A 22,409-nucleotide genomic window follows, 5' to 3' on the forward strand; every position below is an offset into this window, starting at 1 on the left:
TGAACACACTCATTATCTGCTCATTATCACACATTTAACTCTGCCCTTCTTCTTCAATAAAAGCTGTTGTGTAGAAGCAGAGGGTCAGTGTGTAAGACATGAAATCAGCTCAAATTTAGGAAATCACTTTCCAACATTACACAGGTGTAAAGAGAGATGTGTAATAAATGTGTTTCAGGATGTGAAGAATGACTGTCTATAGAATATTTGGTCAAACTGTTCTCGTCTAACACACACTGCTGTAGTAAAGTGTTTCTGAAAGGACTAGTTCACTCACAAATCTCCATTCTGTCATCGTCTGTCCAAGACTGAATGACGTTCTTTCATCGAACACAAAGGCAGTTTTTATGGCAGAATCTCCCAACTCTGTTTACAGTGAAAGTGAAGGGCTGTCAAGATAGAAACAGAAAATTCACTCTCCTCTTTACATAAAGACTTGTGTGGACAACTTCTGTGGTGTTTTCATGCTGATCTGCTCTGATCCACTGTATGATGTTTTCTGTTTCTTCATCCACTGTCATGATGATCCTGAACATTGGTTCAGTTTGTGAAGATGAAGCTGAAGCTGAAGCGGAGACAGATGTGACAGCAGGAGAGTGAAGTAAAATCTTTGAGTCACAGCACAATGTTTTCTGCTGATATCAGTTCTGTCGGGCTGCTGTTGGGCCTACACAATGTCCATCTACCATACAAACACATTCGACTGCCGTGTGTGTGTTTGATGTGTTGAAAGACAATTTGACTCCTTGTGCTCGTCTCAGCATGTCTGCATTGTTGAGAGGGAAAAGCTGTTGCTGATTTCTACATGGTTTTAATTCTGGCTTCTGGTTTTGTGCATTAATCAAACGATCCCGAGCCTGATGATCGTTTAAAGAGTAAATGTTTTATTGCTCAGTTTTTGCTCTTTCACCCCAAACTCATGCTGTTTCAAATATGTGTGACTTTCCTCCTCCTGTAAAACACATTTTTTTCTGGGTGAACTGTCCCTTTAATGGAACTGTTTTATTTAATGATCAACTTTGAGTTGACAGACACAAATGTCATTTGGTTCAGTTCACACTGTAAACGCATAGAGCCGTACATGATATTTTAAAGTGGACAGAATATCGGAGACCTGAGCATGTAATGAATCGTCTGCAATAGAAGCACGGATCGTGAAGCTGTTCAGTGTTAGCAGGCTCTGTTTCAGTCGATATAAGCAAACATCTTAATTCAATCTATGTATGCCAGTGTTAATGTAATGTTGTCTAGACGAAACTCAAGAAAATCATTTTTCTGATGTCAAATGAAACTCGACTTCATTCAAATCACAGTGAAACTCTGTCCAGCAAAAACACAAGTGCAGACGTACCGTCCTGCGGCACAGCGTTTCTCTCTTGTGGTTTAAACCGGTCTAAAACAGTCTGGGCTTAAAAAAACCTGCCTTACACTCTTACTTTCATGATTTTAGTAACCACAAACATTAGTCCTAGGACTGCACAAGCATGCTGAAATGACCACCATCCACACAAGCTTTCTTGTTGTAAAGGTTCATATTAGCACCTGTCCTAATGCTAAGACTCCTGTAAGAAATTTTTCTACATGGACTATACATTGAAAGAAATGCCTTCCCAGATCTGAACTCATGATGTGATTTTTTTTAATGAATTACAGCTCCACAAAAATGTGTCAAACATGGACTTCTTTATTGATTGTAATTGTTTCAGCATTGTTTTTGGCAGAACGTTGCTGTTCACGATAGGCCCTTTATAAACGCGGACATGTGACGCTGACACATCTTACCCCATTAACACCTAAACTATATCCATACATAAACGTCTGAGCTGAAAGAAAAATAAAAACGACTGAATCTTTTAATCAAAAGCAGTCTGTTATAAATCCCTACAATTACCTTTCAGACAAATGTAATCACATACAAAAACTGAACGTGATCTAGTCAGACTCTACTTTATCATATTGATGTGAAGGGAAGAACGTAGAAGGAGAGAGAAACAAAGAAACATTTAATGAACAGCAGAAACAATAAGACAAGTGATATGTCAAAGTATCCTACAGTAACAACAGGCATCAGGAAGGGAAGGAGAAGGCAAAGTGAGCAACGTTACTTCATTACGATCCGGTGTGACCCTTCAGATCGAGTTTGACCATGAAGCAGCATGAGCTTCCAAATACTCGTCAGTGTTCTTGCGTAACGACAGCTTTGGCTCAAACTGGAAATGCCATCTAGTAAAAGTGTGTCTGCGATCAGATGAAGATCTTCAAACCGATGTCACCTGCATCAGCGCGAGATCGACAGATCCGCTCATCACGACAAACGTTTCGTGTCACGCACTTCTGCAACCGTTTACAGTGGTCTGCTGCACTTTTGAGAATCTAAATAAAAGTTCTGAGTCTTCACTTTCATTTTTCATGAATGTGATAACAGTTTCTGAGTAAAATTTGGTAATCAATGCTGAAAACAGCTGACATATAAAGCCTTTATATCTATAAAACACATACACAGACACTACTTGCTATAAAATGTTAAATATAGCACCCTACAGAAGGAACGCCCATGTTCTCCAGGATCAAGACTATTTCGTTTAAAAAAAAAAGAAAAAAAAAAAAAAGAATTGAAGCTGAAGTTGCTGTGTGTGTGTGTGTGTTCAGTGCATGATGTCAGTTCAGTGCATATGATAAAAACCAAGCCTTCGCTCCTTTCAGAGAAATAAACACACTCTCACTGGAATCACTTCACAACACTTCTACATTCGGTCAGATCACGTCCCCGTAACAAGCAGGAGAAAAGCTTTTATGTGCGGTCATTACGTCTGAAAATGGTTATTATTCATATATAAGACAATCCTCTGTAGATCAAGTCTCTAATGCAACAATAACTGCACTTTCTCATTCAAAACAAAGTGGGAAGTGCGTCCATGGAGAGATCAATCGTTTAGCATGTTTCAACTGAGAGACAACTGCAGTGGACACCAATAAAAGTGAGAGAATGGCTCGTTATTACAGCAATGATTATTAATAAGCACAAAGACCTGCTGTCGCCTCACTTTAAAACAGTCAGTGTTTGTCGCCCATGTGCTTTTTGTAACTGGAGCTCCACGGCTGGTCCTGAAGACTTTAAATTTGATGTACATTTAGGGAAATTCTGAAAATAATGAACTGGAAAACAAATAATCCAAAGCAAAGATGCGAGGAGATTCTAGGCCACGGTTTCCTCTTCTGAGGCGTTCGATTCTCGTTAATCAACCTTTTTGTCACTCGGACTCTTCTCTCCGTCTTCATCCTCCTCTCCCGTGTCTTCTATTCTAGGCGTCAGTCGGCGCTGCTCTTCCTCCTCGCCCTCTTCTTCCTCCTCGTCCGTAAATCCGTCTCTCTTCATCAGCTCCGCGTCGTCCGCCGCGTCGTCGGATTCGGCCGTGCAGATGCCGTAACACATGAGGCTGATGACGCCTAACGGCAGGCCGAACAGGAAGCAGCCGAGCACCGGAGAGCTGCGAAACACAGACTGCAGACGAGAACGAGAGAGAATGAGAGAGAGACATTCAGTGGGCGGCACTAACGACACACCCTGATGGGTCTCTAAACCGTTCTAATAGTATACAACTGTCCTGAAAAATTTATAACACAATAATAACACATCTCAAAGCGATCGTCTGGAACTGGACAGGTGTTTTGAACCATCAGCATTCAGCGTTGATCTCGTACTGGGGATCTGAACCTTTCAATATGTTAATCTCAAAACGTTTCCATTAGCATCTTCCACAATGAATACTTTGTTCACCGACAGCTTTTCATCAGATTAAACGAAAACAGACACTTGTTTACAATTTTGTATTTTTTCTTGTCATATTGTTGGTAATGAACAGATTGAGCAATGCTAAGAATAAGGAGGTCTAACATAAAGATGGGTTACTGTCCTGGGACACATGAGGTGTGTGTTTAAGTGTTAATCAGATGGAAATCACAGGTGTTTGTTTAGGATGCATGACTGGCACATCAGTCTTTTGCTGTGGATCCAAGTTCATCTGATTCACTGCCATCAGTCCGTGCTTATATTCAACGTAAAAGCAAATTACAAATTCAAGAGCACATAAGAGTCACACTAGAGTATAATATACTAAATGCATTAGTTATTATGGCTGTTTATCAGCTCATGTTCTTCACATCTCTAAAGTTTCTGTCAAGTTTTGGTGGGAAATAATGAAATAACACAAAGTCTAGAGCAGGGATAAGTAAGGTCGGTCCTGGAGTGTCCGATGTCCTGCAGAGTTTAGCTCCAAAAAAAACCCCCCACCTCACCTGCCTGTAGGGTGTGTCATCCTGAAGACACCGATTCACCTGTTCATGTGTTTGATTAGGGTTGGAGCTAAACTCTGCAGGACAGCGGCACTCCAAGACTGACGTTGCCCATCCCTGATCTACAGTCTTCTCTTGAATCATCACATGCACTAGCTACTGCAGTAAAACCCAACTCAGACTCAAGTCAGCATCAGTATGCACTTTGACTTCTCGTTAAACAGCAATGATTGTTTAAAGAAGGAACATGATTTCAGTCAGTACACAAACATCAACACCTTCAGCTGAGTAAAGATCGACTGCTGTTTACTAAACATGACATTCAATCAGGTTTGTTTTTCTGAACTCGGCTCACCATTATGGTGGATCTGGCATCGTACGCCACGCGCTTGATCCTCTGGAATATCCCGTCTCCTCCATACGCCTGTCAGGAAACACAGAGACCCTGCTGTTAGTAAAAAGCACTATACAAATATTGGTGTTAGTAGAGCTGAATCAAGACACCTGAAGTCCACCTGAATCTCTGTAAGGACAGCAGCATGCAGACGCTGCTCATTCACAGCACGATTCTGCCGTCACATCAAAAACCACTGACTTTTACAAGGCAAGTTCCTGTGTGTGGGCACTTACCATCCAAACAGAAACATTTACAGAAGGCGCTTCATCTCATTCAGTCGTGAAAACAAGATTGTGTGCGTATTTTATTTATAAAGAGACGTGATAGTGTTTGAGCAGTAACTGAAAGACATGGAGCGGTGCGTGTGTGAATCTGCAGATCGGAGGACAGTACCGGAGCGCTGCCGTCCAGAACGCTGCTGAAGAACAGGAGCAGCTGCTGAAGATCCTCCACAGGCTCCGCCGGCAGGAAGTACTGCTCGTTCGAGGTGTTGAGGATGATGATGCTGGGCACCGACACCTCACTGCGGGAGGAAGAGCAAACGACGGTGATTTAAATCAGAGTAATGACATATATCACGACCTAGTTATTTTTGCAAAGTATGTCACCTATTACATAACCTCCTTCCCCTGACCTCTGTGCGACCTGAAGATCCAGAGATACTCACCCCATTATAAGGCTGTTGATATAGTCATTACCGTCCATGTGACCGAACTGGAAATCCCTGGAGGACAGAGAGGAGGACAGCATGAGAGACGCACGTGTGGTGTACTGCGATCATGAGCTGTCCTGATTCGAGACGTCTGAAACAGCGTGTCCGGATGGGGTTGCTGACGTGGTCGAGACTGTTCACTCTCTCAGCCCTGCTCTAATGTCTCAGTGTTTCCCCTACCATTATATTATTTTTTCCGTATATGTAGAATCCTAAATGTAGATGAATCATACGACAATTTTAAATGAGTATGAAGCTGTCCGTATGATTACTTAACATGCTTACAGTTCAGTAAACAAGTGTTTCTTCACAGAAATATTATACTATGTTTTCTCAAAACAGACAAATAAAATAATCTCTTCATTTTATATGTACAGCAATTTATTTAATCACGTCTGGCAACCGGTTCAGTGTTACTGCGATATATAAAACTTATAACAACACGAGTAATCTATAAACATTTCACATATTTCTTCATAAACTATTTACAGAAAACTGTACCGTCATTTTTTATCCTGGTGGACAACATTAAAATCACAACCTCAAATACTGCTATTTACGGTTTGCCCATAAAAGTCAGAAATACTGACTGGGGTCATGAAGCTAGTACTTACATTACTGTACTTGATAAAAATATAACGGTGTTTGTAAAGTATTTGTGATGTGTTACAACATGTAGTAACATGATCCAGATGTTAAAACACATTACAGCAGGTGCTGTAATTGTTTTTTTCTGTGAGTGCATCATTTCCTCAGGGAAAACTCAAAAATACGTAATCCAAGGAAACAGTAGACTGCTTAAAGATGCTGTTTGTTTACAGTAGAGACTGAAAAACAGCAGCCATCACATTCTGAGCTACAGTACGGAGCACAGACGTGTGGATCTGAGCTGATGCTGGGAATCGTGACGACTCTCACCTGCTGAACAGATCCCTGTGTTCAGTAGCAACTCTCTGGATCAGACCTTTCAACCTGCAAGAACACAGATCAATTCTATAGTCAACCGTTTAAGCAGGAAATACTGACTGACATCACAGCATCACATGACCACAAAAACCATTCGCTGCTCCTCTGTACCTGCTGCTATGCTCTGTTGAATCCTTCCCATCAGTAACTGCGATCGCCACCAATTTACCTGAGAATAAAGAAAGGAAAACAACAGCCATAGTTTCTTAGCCTTTAGCACAGACAGAAAATAGGCTCTCGCTGATCATGTTCCACTTATCCACGTTCATCAAAGACATCCAGTTTAAGCTGGGACTCCATGTTCCGGTCAATGTACGTTCGATATATGATCGTATGTCGTATCGTATGATCATTTCATATGGAAAGCTCTGCATATCTGTGCTGAAGGGACTAACAGAAGCCAATTCATAAATGGAAAAAATAACAATTATTTCCAAAACATGTAAACAAATAAGGCTGTTCTAGGACTGAGCTTTCCATCCAGCATACGCTATACTTTGAAACAACTCACAATATTTTGTTTAAGATCGTACGGTGTAATACCTGTCTCTCCCAGTTCATAGAGCGTGAATCCATCGATCGGCAGGTAGCTCTGGAATCGCTCTCGATTCACCCAGGATGACAAACTGCCGTCCTCATACTCTGAAACAGAACACGAGCCATCTTACCACAGACAAACACAGGAAGTCACATACATCTGTGACGGCACGAGGGACAGAAAATGATGAGAGAATTTCATTTTTGGGTAGAGTGTCACTTTAAGAGCTCAATTTCTAATGTTTTTTTCTGTTTTCTATTCTAAATTGTCTATTCATTTTTCAAATTAAACAGAGTAAAAAGGCTTTACATTGGTTTGTGGACATAAAAGTGGATTCAAACCTCTTTCAGTTGTGATAATGTCTGTCTACATCACATTCACACTGCTGTTTTAAGAAAGCCACACAATCAGAATATATACAGTAATAGTAAAAATTATATATGACAAAACGAATGATAAATATTTTATATTTTTCTTTACACTAATACAGAACAATTACAACTTTATTGTCTTGCAAAAGTTTAGCCTACAAACTTTTATTTTGGCAGAAACCTGCAGTTTCTGTGAAAACAGATGCATCATATTACAAATCAGGTGAAATACTCCAATCATCTGCACACAGATATGCTAGAAATGAGTGTCTTTCAATTCCAGTCCTTGTGAATTCAGAACCGCTGATATAAATGATCCAAGTTTGAAAGTAATGTGTAACTTTAACATTCACAAACGCACATTAAACTCAGAGCACAGGAAGAGATGGAGTTTGACTGCATTCACCCTGGAACTGATGCGTTGTTCGTGACTGAACAAAAACACAATATCGTGCCTTTCACTTCAGTTTGTTTGACAGATGCTTAACCAACGTAACAGTGCAAAACACAACGTCAAAGTCCAAAAATATTTTGGGCTCATTGTGAACCTGTGGTGGCCGCCAGACTCAGATTTCACTTCACTCACCATCATATGTGAAATAGCTTCCATCTTTGAAGACGACCACTGACGGCAACTCGTGCAACGTCACAGACTGCAGCGGAACAACACATTTGAGTCAGATTTCATGCGACTGTTTAAAACACATGGATATATGACATATAAAACACACAAATATAAGAAAACACAAATATTTGATGTAGTATTATCTGGAAATGATTCATTTCACCTCCGGTAAGACGTCTTCAGATGCAAAGAAGAAATACGTGTACACGATGAGCTCAGACGCCACCTCTATGTACTTCTCCTGAAAATCACACAGTAGCAGCAAAATGAACTCCAGTGATCAAAGAGGTAAACGGATGACAGTGTGTGTGTGTGGAGAGATGAAAAAGAGGTGATGAAAATGAGTGCAACATCAAAAACACTCACTGAAACTTATGGACAAAAAAGTCAAAGCTTCAAGATAAGAGCGATGGCAGATTGGGTGTTTGCGTTTCATAGTTGCTCATCTCGTCCCATCACCAGAACCGACTACTGTTTAAAGGTTCATGAAACCCCAGACTAGCATTTCTGAGATTTTAGCAGAGGTGTTTGTGTTGCACATCATAGATGACAATGTAGGCATCCGTTCATTTTAATTGTTGGAGAAAACTGGTTAATTTGGAGCTTTTTTGTGCTATTTTCACCTTCCGGATTTAAAATCTACATTGAGTTGACATCACAGTTTGTGACGTGGCGATGGACTATAGTACATCGATGACACGTCGGTGTCTCTTAATTATTCATGAGGCTGTGTGTTCTTATCCTATGAGAAGACACTTTGCCTAATTATTCAGGACAGTGTGTGTTGATTTGCTGTGACAGACGCTTCAGACTGAGAGATTGCATATATTAACTGAGAGAAACGTTCATGAATTGAAGGAGTGTGTTTGTTTTGTAAGAGTTCGGCACAAACGTGATTCATATGGCGAGTGAACAGCAGTTTTTACAAATCCTTGACGCAACCCATCAAAAGGATTATAAACGGCGCAAAATAAGCCTTAAAAGTTAATAAAGGTGCAACAGTGCGTTTATATATGTGATGCGATCTAGGAAAACCCAACACATGGTGAAATTTGACCTTTTCTAGGTTGATACCATATGAAAGCTTGAATGTAACCAAAGTTATGGCTATTCTAATTTGGGTGATAGCGATGATTTTCAGGAATAGAATTTTGAGAAAAACAGGTTTAAAGTGAGACGGCTTTTACTTTTACTTTACGGGTTTAACGAGAGCTGTCGGAGATTGTGAATTGATACGCCTTTACTAAATATGTTACGTGGTTTATTTTGATAGGTTAACTGTTTTTGCGGTGTTAAGAGAAAACACCTCAGCAGCGTGTTCTTAACATGAGAGAAAAACATATTCATTTCTGTTTGCTGCAATAATTTTTTTCTATTTTTCTGCACTAAACAAGTGAATTTTGCAGAGATATTTTCAGAGACGATAGACAAGACATTATAGAATAATAATTTAATGAAAGCCTAATTTTGACCAAAAAAAATGTTCGACCTATTTTTCAAATTTCCTGAAAACGTCCCAGCGCGACATCTGACGGGTTTTCCCAGATCACATCACATATGTTTTTGTTACAGAGTGCAAATGGCTGTGCATTTATTTGTGTTGTCAACTCAATAGGAGCAAAATGAAACTGTCTGAACCCGAAGTTGACTCTCTCCCCTCTTCCCCCTCCGCGGTGCACCACGCCCACTTTTACAGCATTTTTTAAAACTGTGGTGAGAACGAACCTGTGCTGAACAGGGGTTTCATGACCCTTTAACAAACGGCATTTAGCCACACTTGTGTAGATGTTGTGAGGCTGTTTAGCACATAAAACATCTGCTGCATCAGAGCTGCTCGTTTCTTGCAGCTACTGTTCAAGCACATGTATTCAGCTTCTCTGAAGTGTCCGGCGCGGTCGCTGACACTAGCCTCAGTTCTTGAATCTTGTTTTCTCAGGCTTTTACTTAAGATTGGCTTAATGGTTTTTATATTGAAATTTCTCTGATTGTACTCCATTTAAAGTGTTTGTGTGTTTTTTAAATGCTTAATACATTTTCTGTACAGCATTTTGATGCAACTCGGTTACTTTTAGATGTGCTATAGAAATAAATGTTGAGTTGACTTGATAAACCGCTGCATCAGCTGTTTGCTGTGTGTTGTATAAGGCCGTATCTCCACTGCGGTTCATGAGGAACTGCAGGGTTTTGATGAGTTGATGAAAAGATAATAATTAATTAAACATAAAAACATAAATAGAAATCTGATGAGTCTGAGTCTGATGAGCGGCGTGTTTGAGAGTGAAGGGCGTCACTGTGTTCATTTACATGCGGCTCCACATCAGCTCCATCTCCGCAAGAGTTTGAGTCAGTACACTTCATCTCTCAATACTGTGCGTACTTGCGTTAATAAATGTGCAAAGTCAGCACAAATCACATTTGCTTTGCCATTATGAAGTATGGAGTGTGAACTATAAAGTCAAACTATTTAAGTCTGTAGCAAGATAAAGTGTGAAGTAAATGAAGGGCTCTGGACACTGAATGAACTGTATAATGGTTGTGAATGAACGATAATTACTTTAAAAATTGTTTTTTCCAATATTTAAGCATTTTTTCTTATACGAACATGTTTTTTGTAAATCAAACACACTGAATAAATGGCGTCATCTGCTGGGTGTGTAACTGGACATCAGTTACTAGACATAAACAAAAAAATAACTGAGGATTGAGGATTATGAAATCTATATACTTTGGGTTTTAATTTGTAACGGTGTAACAAAAGTATTAAGAAATTATAAAAACATGTGCTCCAAGATAAATTTAGGGTGAAGGATCATTCGAAGAATATTAAAGGAGAGACTTTACACACATTCAAGTGTCAACTTTAGTTATGTGTAGATATGAAGATGGGTTGACCAGCTCACTTTTAGAGGAGATTCACCTCCGACATACAAAAACAGCACATTGTGCCTCTTCAAGACATGCTCAAACATCTGTCTGCTGGGCAGCGACCGCACGGCTGGCCTGAAACACACACACACACACACACATATACACGATCATTAGAAAATGACTTTGGATTGATCAGGTTCATCCAGTCCTGCACGTTCCCAATCCTAAACCTGCAGAGTTCAGATCCAACAGGCTGTGTCCCAATTCACCCACTGACACTAGAGTATGCACACTTTGTGAAGATAAAGCACGTAGTTCTGAGTGTGTAGAGGAAGAGCAGGGAAGTTTTGGGACAAACTATTACATCGTAAGACTGCCGTGAAAGCCTGCAGGTATCTGTGTGTTACTCATCTTAACGTGTTGTGACGTGGAACACGCTCATTCCAATCCCAGACACGGTTTAGGGTGGAGAGCGTGTGAACTGGGACACTGGGACTTTTCCAGTAATCCTGATGGCCTTGATCGACTGATTCAGGTGTTTATTTAGGGATCTGCTCACAGAAGCAAGTTTAAGATCGCAGCTCAATCTGATGACAACATACTGAGAAAACTGATATAAACGTGTTGTTTACTGCACTGCTATTTATTATTACTCCCTACACACTTTCACTTTACTAAGGCCATATTCACATTCCGTTTGCCGGTTAGCCTGCCATTTGCGTTCCCACTCACGTCTCTATTCACGTCTACTACCGCTTTCCTTTCTTCCCTCGCTCTCGTTGATCGCTCGTTTTTATTCTACAACCGCGAGTGCAGCGTGTTTGTAGTGTGTTAGCCGGTTAGCTTGCCATTCGCTTTTAATTTTTTTCTACGCCTTTTTCTACACAAGTTCATCAGACAACAGTGGTGAGTTGAAATCATTCTACATCTACGGTGAGTAATGGCTTCTTCTCCTTTCCTGGTAACCTGCATCACCTGTCATATGTATAGTTTATCAATCTCTGTCGGCAGCGAGGGATTCACATGTGATAAATGCAGGGAAATAGTTAGGCTGACAGAGAAGATTTCAGAACTAGAGACACGCATCCAAACTTTAATCGAGGATAGTAAGAATGTGAGGGCATTAGATACGGCTTTGGATGCGACTAGCTCAGGAAGTCCCGTACATTGTTCGGTTCCGGTAACTTCGCCTTTGCAGCAGGGCAACTGGGTGACTGTGAGACGGCATAGTCGCGGGTCAAAACACCGCTCTTCCGTTCCGATCAGAACATCAAACAGGTTCTCCCCACTCAGTGACGCACCCACTGAGAAACCTGATCAAAGTGCTCTAGTTATTGGCGATTCTATTGTACGGAACGTGAAAATAGAGACACCAGCCACCATAGTCCAGTGTTTACCGGGAGCCAGAGCGCCTGACATCTTGGCAAATTTAAAAGTGCTGGCTAATGCTAAACGTAAATTCAGTAAGATCGTTATTCACGTCGGCACAAATGATGTTCGACTTCGCCAGTCGGAGATCACTAAAAATAATGTTAAAGAGGTGTGTGAACTTGCAAGTACGATGTCAGACACTGTAATTTGCTCTGGCCCCCTCCCTGCGTATCGTGGTGACGAGATACATAGCAGACTGTCGTCACTGAATGGCTGGATGTCTAAGTGGTGCCCGCAGAATAACATAGGTTTCATAGACAATTGGACAAGTTTTTGGGGCAGACCTGACCTGTTGAAAAGAGATGGTCTTCATCCCTCCAGGGGTGGTGCTGCTCTTCTCTCTAGTAATATGGCATATAGTCTTAGAGTTTGCACTTGACTAACTGGGGCCCAGGTCAGGAAGCAGACAGACTGGCTAATCCGACCGTCTGCTAGCCGCCTCACGTCACCAAAATCAGTTAATTCTCAGCACATAGAGACCCTTTCACCTAGATATCATGCTATAGAGACTGTGTCTGTTCCCGAGCTAGACAATACAAAAGACGTCCAAACCAATTTAAGAGTAACAATCTAATCAACGTTCAACAAATAAAAAACTTACATAATACAGAGAAACAAATGATAAAACTTGGCCTTTTGAATATCAGGTCCCTCTCTACAAAAGCGCTTTTTGTAAATGATATGATCATTGATCATAATCTAGATGTGCTATGTTTGACAGAAACCTGGCTAAAATCAGATGATTACATTATCTTAAACGAGTCTACTCCTCATGATTACTGTTATAAACATGAGCCACGTCTAAAAGGTAAAGGGGGAGGTGTTTCTACAATTTATAGCAATATTTTTAGTGTTTCACAGAGAGCGGATTTCAAGTATAACTCATTTGAAGTAATGGTGCTTCATATAACATTATCCAGAGAAACAATTGTTAATGATAAATCCCCTATGACGTTTGTACTTGCTACTGTATACAGGCCACCAGGGCACCATACAGATTTTCTTCAAGAATTTGCTGATTTTATATCTGAGCTGGTGTTGGCTACAGATAAGGTCTTAATAGTAGGTGACTTTAACATCCATGTTGATATTGAAAATGATGCGCTGGCAGCTGCATTTACAGACATTCTAAATTCTATTGGAGTTAGACAACACGTGTCAGGTCCCACTCATTGTCGAAATCATACTCTAGACTTAATACTGTCACATGGAATTGATGTCAATGCCGTTGAGATTCTGCAGCAAAGTGATGATATCTCTGATCATTATCTAGTCTCGTGTTTTCTCCAGATGACTAAAACTGTAAATTCAACTCCTTATTATAAGTATGGTAGAACCATCACTTCTACTACAAAAGATTGCTTTCTAAGTAATCTTCCTGACTTATCTGAATTCCTCAGCATGTCCAATAGCTCAGAAAAACTTGATGATGTAACAGAAACTATTGACTCTCTCTTTTCCAGGACTCTAGATACGGTCGCTCCTCTGCACCTAAGGAAGATTAAGGAAAATAGTCCAACCCCGTGGTATAACGAGCACACTCGCGCCCTAAAGAGAGCAGCCCGGAAAATGGAGCGCAGCTGGAGGAAAACAAAATTAGAGGTTTTTCGTACTGCTTGGCGGGAATGTACCCTATGATACAGAAAAGCGTTAAAATCGGCCAGATCTGACTACTTTTCGACTCTTTTAGAAGAAAACAAACATAACCCTAGGTATTTATTCAATACAGTGGCTAAGTGGCTAAGTTAACAAAAAATAAAGAACCAACAGGCACTGACTATGCCCATCAGCATAGCAGTAATGACTTTATGAACTACTTTACTTCTAAGATCGATACAATTAGAGACAAAATTGTCACTATGCAGCCGTCAATTACAGTGTCGCACCAGATAGTGCACTATAGATCTCCTGGGGAACAATTCAACTCATTCTCTACTATAGGTCAGGAAGAATTGTATAAACTTGTTAAATCATCTAAACCAACAACTTGTATGCTAGACCCTATTCCATCTAGGCTACTAAAAGAGATGCTTCCAGATCTCATAGATCCTCTGCTAAATATTATTAATTCATCACTGTCATTAGGATATGTCCCCAAAACCTTCAAACTGGCTGCTATTAAGCCTCTAATTAAAAAACCACAACTTGACCCCAACGAATTAACTAATTACAGACCTATCTCGAATCTCCCATTTCTGTCAAAGATATTAGAAAAGGTTGTATCCTCACAGTTATCTTCCTTCCTACAGAAATATGATATCTGTGAGGATTTTCAGTCAGGTTTTAGACCGTACCATAGTACTGAGACTGCTCTTATTAGAGTTACAAATGATCTACTCTTGTCATCCGATCGTGGTTGTATCTCTCTGTTAGTGCTACTGGATCTTAGTGCTGCGTTTGATACTGTTGACCACAACATTCTCTTGAATAGACTTGAGAATTATGTTGGCATTAGTGGTAGTGCATTGGCATGGTTCAAATCGTATCTATCTGACCGCCATCAATTCGTGGCAGTAAATGATGAGGTATCATATCGATCTCAAGTGCAGTATGGAGTACCGCAAGGCTCAGTACTAGGGCCATTACTCTTTACACTTTACATGTTACCCTTGGGTGATATCATCAGGAAATATGGTGTTAGCTTTCACTGCTATGCTGATGATACCCAGCTCTATATTTCTTCGCGGCCTGGCGAAACATACCAATTTGAAAAACTAATGGATTGTGTAGTTGAGTTAAAAAATTGGATGACAAGTAATTTCTTACTGCTAAATTCTGAAAAAACAGAGGTGTTAGTTATTGGGCCTAAAACCTCAGCGTGTAATAACCTAAAACACTGTCTAATACTTGATGGCTGTTCTGTCAATTCTTCGTCATCAGTTAGGAACCTAGGTGTGCTATTTGATGGTAATCTTTCCTTTGAAAACCACATCTCTAGTATTTGCAAAACTGCATTTTTCCATCTCAAAAATATATCTAAACTACGACCTATGCTATCAATGTCAAATGCTGAAACATTAATTCATGCGTTTATGACCTCACAGTTAGATTATTGTAATGCTTTATTGGGTGGTTGTTCTGCTCGCTTAATAAACAAACTCCAGCTGGTCCAAAATGCAGCAGCTAGAGTTCTTACTAGAACCAAAAGTATGATCATATTAGCCCGGTTCTGTCTACACTGCACTGGCTCCCTATTAAACATCGTATAGATTTTAAAATCTTGCTAATTACTTATAAAGCCCTGAATGGTTTAGCTCCCAGTACCTGAGTGAGCTCTTATCGCATTATAGTCCCTCACGTCCGCTGCGTTCTCAAAACTCTGGCAATTTGATAATACCGAGAATATCAAAATCAACCGCGGGCGGCAGATCTTTTCTTATTTAGCACCCAAACTCTGGAACAATCTACCCTACAATGTTCGGGACGCAGACACACTCTGTCAGTTTAAATCTAGATTAAAGACCCATCTCTTTAACCTTGCTTACACATAACAAATCCACATTCTTATAATTCAAATCCGTTAAAGGATTGTTAGGCTGCACTAATTAGGTCAACCGGAACCGGGAACACTTCCCATAACACCCGATGTACTCGGTGCATCGTCAGAAGAATGGCATCTACGCTAATATTAGTCTGTTTCTCTCTTATTCCGAGGTCACATTAACCACCAGATCCAGTCCGTATCCAGATCAGATGGTCACTGCAGTCCCCCCGGATCCAGTCCGAACCCAGCCCAGACGGTGGATCAGCACCTAGAGACGACCTCTACAGCCCTGAATGTCAGCGGAGTCCACATCGACTAGATGAGCCCCAGAGACGGATCCACATTAAAGACCACATCACCTAGACGGCTGTCGGCACAAGACCACGGGAACTTTGGCCAGAGGAGAACTGGCCCCCCGACTGAGCCTGGTTTCTCCCAAGGTTTTTTCTCCATTTGTCACCGATGGAGTTTTGGTTCCTTGCCGCTGTCGCCTCTGGCTTGCTTAGTTGGGGACACTTTCTCTTAACACAATATTGCATTTTATTTTATTGTTTTTGATTAACTACCTTTACCTATAATGTGAGTGTTTAATGTTGCCTTTGGCATTGTTGATGTACTGTTTCCTATTTAATACTGTACAGCCGCCTTGTCACAATTCTGTATTGTTAAAGGCGGTATATAAACAAAGGTGACTTGACTTGACTTGACTAGACAAGAGTTTTACATAACAAAATGTTAACTCTTCTGGAGACCCTGCTGCAAATCATTTCATAGGAAACAATGCACATGTGGTTTATAACTGTAGATAAAATTACATCCAATCGCTGTATTAAGCCCTTAACAAGGTTTGGAGGGGAAAAAAAAAATAAAAATAATAATAAAAAAAAAAACCTTAAATTCAGAAATGTAACTACAGGTTCGACAGTATCTGTATTCAATTCTCACCCAGCCACTCTGTTGGCAAACTCGATTATGTCGTCTTTGGTTCTTGGTCCCTTGTAGTTATATGCCATCTCCCCCTTCAGCCTGAGAAAGACAGAAACACACCTTTAATTAATCAACAATAAAGACTACAGAGCAGTTCCACTGAATCACTGATCCAGATCATTTTCAGCAGCATATATCAGGAATAATCCTCACATCACACCACATGAGTCAAAGAATCACCACACATGAAATGCATCAGTCTCATATTATACGAGGTGGCCTTAACTACTATATACTTACACTTAAAATAATCATTTGATACAACACATTTGTGCACATACATGTTTTTACAAAGTATTGACATTTTTAAGAATACTTGCATGTAATTAGACCAGTAATTAGATTTATAATTACACTGCTGACCCATCCCTTACACCTTACCCCACCCTTAAACCTACCCACACCACTAAACCTGTCCCTAACCTGACCCGTATCCCACCTCAAAAGCAGCAAAGGTGTTTTGCAATACAATACGAACACAATAACTACATTACACTTATTTTTTGATGCAAGTACATAGTAGTTAGGGACACTTAACATAAAGTAGGACCAATGCATCTAAATCATGTAATTCACACCTACAGTGAGTATAAAAGTCTACAAACCCTGCTACAAATGCAGCTTTTTGAGACGTAAAAACTGAAAGCAAAGTCATGTCAGATGTTTTTACATCTGCAATGTAACAATGAAACTCATGTAACAAACAACAGAACCACCTTCTGTAACACTGATCCTCAATGTGCTTTTACAGTAACACGCGTTACTCTGTGTGGAATGAACCGACCGCATTCAATCTCTGACCGTAAAAATAATTATAATCTTCCTCTTGTCATTTAAGTGATTTTTTTTTTTATTTAATAAATGCCAGATATTGGACAACACTCAACTATTCAAAATTGTGAAAGTACAACTGCAAACTGTATTTATTTAGTTATATTATTGTTTTTATTGACACACTGGGGTTGAATTGATCTTAGTTGATGTCATTCAATAAACTCCACTCAGCTGCTAAAGGTTGGATGCTGTATTGAGAGGCAAATGATGGTAAAACTCCTCAATAAAGAAATATTTCCTGTGTGTTCACATTATTTTGACCAAGCTATGAATACACAGAGTATATGCAACTGTATAATCTATAAATATCTCACACATTAAATCTCTACTGTCGTGTAAATGATGCAATCGATCCTAAGTTATCGCCCAGCAACTGGTGTTGTGAAACAGCCAAACAGGAGCATTTACCACGGTAACAGAAGTACACAAGACTATTCCAGCCTCCTCCAGAGAGCATGAAGTCAAGCGACTCCATCCAGCGCTGCTGTAAGAGCTTCACGCCGTCAACACCACGACTGATCTGAGCTTTCCTTCAGTCTCCAGTTCACGACTGACGCACATCAGTTCAAGCCCAGCGTGCCAATCAAAACAATAATTTAACAAATCACATAAATATGATTAACTATATACACTTTCATGTTTCTGCATTTTCTTGTGAGACGGACTCTGTCCTTCATTAGGTGGAGCATTAGCCTCATGGGTAATTTCATCAACACCTCTGTCCCCTGACTCACGGCCCACGTCTGATGGGATTCATCCCGACACCCGCGCTCCCACGCACAACGGCTCAGTAATGATTATTATAATAATAATAGTTTCAGAGAAACAGCAAAACAAGCAGAAACGCTGACAATAGTCTGATCCAGCATCGAGACTGAATCAACACGAACTCCTGAAACGCATTATATTATACTGCAATCATAGTAAACGCTCCCGTTCATTCATTTATGAACACATGTTGATTCTTTATGCAAGTAATGTTGTCCAGTGACTTCATTGCATCTATATTACATTTTTGTGAAGCAACAGCATTTTTTTGGAAACAAAGTTGGCCACAGTAATGTTAAATTAATTTTTCAAGATCAAGAATATTTGACTGGTTAAAAGTGGTTATCAATGATCATTTGGTTAATGACTTCTGTAAATTAAAATTTCTTTTGCTTTCTACAGTAAAGACTTAAAAAAAAAAAAAAGACTTATTTTAATAAATAAGCTTATATGACACCAAAATTTTACATACCAAATAAAATTTTACAATTTTTGATTCCAATTTCGATACCACTCCTAAACCTATTAGCCTAACTAAAGTCCAAACATTATTAATTATTATTAATATTTTATTAAAAATGAAAAGATGCTTTAGGGAAAAACAGCAGACAGACTGAAAGAACGCAAACTCAGTGTTTGTCAGCAGGTGGCGCTTATGAATTAACAGTGATATTCCGTTTCTATGGTTACCACTGTAAACAAAGCAGCTCGGTGCTTATGAACGCTACTTTAAATACATCATACATGAGCAAATGAAAGAAAACGCCATGTAAACAGTCAGTTCCTCTCACAGACACACTCTCATAAACCACAGTTTCAATATTTAGGATAATATTTGCACATTGTACACTGTGATCTTGGTCTTCCTGCTACAGTATTTTTTTCTCTTCGCGTTCATCTTTAGCATCTTTGGCCTCTAATTAACGGATGTCTAAAGAGTTCGTCATATTTCTACACACATGCCATTTTGACAGAAGATTGCATGTAGTTCGTGTGCAAGCCCAGAACAAGAGATGGGTTGAAATATGTCCGGTCAATCGTGCATCTGTCTCCACTCTATAAATTATGTATTGATCACTGTTAAAGCTACAAAGATAATACTTTTGTAGGATATTTGTCCGTCAGAGACAGAGTCTCTCTGTGATTGCTTAAAATTTTAAATTATCAAGGATAAAAAAAAATTTGCAAATTATAAACTTTCGTGACGACAGGGCAGTGGCCCAAACGGGGCAGTGATATATTCGTGAACTGTCCCGAGCGTCTTTCGTGCTGGCCCCGGGGCATCGGACACTCCTTATTGTCGAGCCCTGCACGGGCTCTGTTGTTATCAGTCGCGTCACCTCGGGTTTAAGAAACGTGTCCAATCAGGACTAAACAGAATTATTCTACACGCTTCCTCATGATCAGTTAGTCACTAAACTGTTTAGGCAACCCACAACTACTAGATTTTGAGAAGATATTAAGTGCAGATGTGTGGTAGTGTGGGTGAAACGCTGGTGAAAGACTTACAGTTTAATGGTGGGATATCCTCGCACGCCGAACTCTGACGCCATACCTGCATCACAACACATTAGAATCACATGACATACAATCCATCACAGAACCATCAGTAACATGCAAACAGCAGCACCAGATGTAATCCGTGACAAACTGTGCTTGGATCAGAACCATTTGTGTTTCTGTAACTGACAAAAGGCCAGTCTAGTGTTGAGCGATTCAGTCTACAGTCACATCATCAGTCTGTGAGATCACTGACACTCAATATCATCATGTATTTAATGTGATCGCAATTCAATAAACGCACTGAAAGTTACTAATTGCAACACTTTGATTTCCACATTTATTAAAACAGCGAATAAATGATAGACGAAGAACGATCAAAGAACATTTACATTATCAAAGAACTGACTCCAGTTATAATCAGTGAAACTGTGTACGCCGTGAAATGAATCTTTTACATCATATGTACATCTGCACTTTGTGGTTAATGATGGGAGAATCAGCTGTGTTTAAAGCTGCTTTTGATTGAGACCCACAAACACTGAGTGCGTCTGCGTGTGTGATTAAATGTGTCAAAGAAAAACAACACTTTACTCGCTTACCAAAGTGTCTGCTGATCAATTACTTGACCTTTGTCATTAAAACAGTTTTGTTTGCAATCTTTTACGAATTACAATAGCATTACTTCAGCTTTCAAACACCGTATGTTTGATTTCTTTATAAAGAAACAGAAGTGACTGCACAGAGATCTTGTGTTAAGGAGATTCAAATCTCATAAATAAAGTCGACCACTTCATCGCTCAGTCTCACCCGAATACGCGGTGGCGTCCATTTTGCCGACTCGGACCGGCGACCCCGAGCGCGTCAGCTCCGCTCCCACATCCTGCCATATCGGCTCCAGTTTCTTACAGTATCCGCACCACGGCGCGTAAAACTACAGCACAACACAGAGACAAATCAAACGCATTCACACACACACACACACGGCTCTACATTAGACACGTGTGCGTCTGACTCACATCCACCAGCCAAACGTCATCCATCCGGCTGTCTTTAAACCTGAACAAAACAAGGAAGACAAACAAACAGAATTTGCATTTACTGGAGGAAATAAAAGCAGAAACGTACTAAAGAACTAGAAAAGTCATTAACAATACTGAATTGTGGACTAGATTGGTACCTCTTCCTGACCGGTCGGTATTGATAAACGCTGCTGATTAACGAGTGTCAGTGAGTATATGTTGACATCTGTACGTAACATTTACACGCACAACATGTTTGGATGGAATTAAATGAGTTTGGAGAGCAAATGAGTTGACTGTGTTAAATACAACTGAAATCAATCTTATTGATAACACACACCAAAAAATACTAACAATCCTATGAATTCAATATTCATAGACTAAATAAGGAGTTTGAGCCCTTATTTTTGAACCCTTTCTGAGATTAGCATTGCACATCACAGCATCCGTTCATCACTGAACCCTTCATCATCACTGAACCCTTCATCATCACTGAACCCTTCATCATCACTGAACCCTTCATCACTGTCAGCAGCTGCAGCATTTCATCGTGCACACAGATGTCAATGATATAAAAAGTAGAGTGATAAAGGGCGCGGTGTTTGGCGACAGCAGACACAGACACAGTGAACTCACTACAAGATTAATATATTGAGCAAACATGTTGAAGATCAGCATGGAGAAGCTATTTTATAAACTGATCTATTTTTTTCAATTGGATGAATTTTTCATCAGTAAAGACAATCATCACATTTAATCAACTAAAGCATCTTATTCTTTGACTTTAAAACAGAACAGCTTTGACTGACATCTCTTAAACTCATTTACCAAAAAAAAACAAAAAAAAAAACAAAACCTCATCAGCACAGAAAAGAAACTACTTGTCAAGCAATTTCATGAGGTTTAATCAAAACTACTTAAGTCCTGTAATCATGGGCTTCATGACTGAATTTTAAAAAAAGCACTATATAGTGATCTGTAAATGACAAACACACACAGGCCGGTGCAGCTGTCACACATCAATGACAGAAACCGAATCAAAGCACCGGATCTTCATTTCCTCACACTCACATTCACACTGCAATCAATCAAGACTGTTCACAGCGAACCGCAACTCTCGACATTTCTCAAAATTCTGTTCACATTATGAAAATTCGAAAATATATGAAAGGAGAAGGAAAATCTCACGTGTCATCGAGTTCCTGCACCAGAGCAAACACCGCGGGACTCAAGAGAAGACAAGAGAAAACTGCAAACACACACAATCACACCGTCAGACGCCCATCTGATTTAAGATGACTGAGATCTCAGATTTGATCATCATTGTGTTAAATAAAGAGTCTGTACCCGCTCTCAGCAGCGCCATGGCTCCGAATGAGAAGAGCATCAACAGGAAATGCGAACAGCGGCGGCGGCGGAGGCGCATGCGCAGTGGCGCTGATGCGCTTTCAGTCAAAAAGCTGAAGCTGCGTCACGCTGCGTCTGATTCGGTCACTCCGGTTCTTTTGCCTTGTCCAAATACTCACACTTGCGGTCTTTGTAATTGACCACTTCTTGACCACTTGTCTACTTATATGATGTATTTACTGTATTTGTTCAAGTGCTCAAATGAG

At 40.0% G+C, this 22,409-nt stretch overlaps 1 protein-coding gene across 1 annotated transcript; it reads right to left on the minus strand.

Annotated features, from left to right (window-relative positions):
• Positions 1-1,664: 1,664 nt before the first annotated feature.
• tmx3b (thioredoxin related transmembrane protein 3b) lies at positions 1,665-22,235 on the minus strand. Its single transcript, XM_051097612.1, has 16 exons — positions 22,144-22,235; positions 21,985-22,045; positions 20,794-20,833; positions 20,585-20,708; positions 19,784-19,829; positions 16,631-16,711; positions 10,803-10,902; positions 8,066-8,143; positions 7,864-7,930; positions 6,912-7,010; positions 6,480-6,537; positions 6,321-6,374; positions 5,358-5,414; positions 5,084-5,213; positions 4,649-4,717; positions 1,665-3,502 (listed from the first exon to the last, which is right to left on the minus strand). Exons 1-16 carry the CDS (start codon positions 22,220-22,222, stop codon positions 3,236-3,238), a joined length of 1,410 nt encoding a protein of 469 aa, XP_050953569.1. The 5' UTR covers positions 22,223-22,235; the 3' UTR covers positions 1,665-3,235.
• Between the last annotated feature and the right edge of the window lie 174 nt (positions 22,236-22,409).

This window comes from Labeo rohita, chromosome 24, assembly GCF_022985175.1.
Source record: "Labeo rohita strain BAU-BD-2019 chromosome 24, IGBB_LRoh.1.0, whole genome shotgun sequence".
Taxonomy (NCBI): Eukaryota; Metazoa; Chordata; class Actinopteri; order Cypriniformes; family Cyprinidae; genus Labeo; species Labeo rohita.

What these genes read in the sequence shown, in the direction of transcription:
- tmx3b (XM_051097612.1), bottom strand. Translation starts at nt 22,222, where the DNA reads ATGCGCCTCCGCCGCCGCCGCTGTTCGCATTTCCTGTTGATGCTCTTC. An exon ending in GTGCAGGAACTCGATGACAC is followed by an intron (nt 20,834 to 21,984) that starts GTGAGATTTTCC and finishes TGTTTTGTTCAG; the next exon opens with GTTTAAAGACAGCCGGATGG. An exon ending in AAGCTATTTCACATATGATG is followed by an intron (nt 7,011 to 7,863) that starts GTGAGTGAAGTG and finishes GTTCTGTTTCAG; the next exon opens with AGTATGAGGACGGCAGTTTG.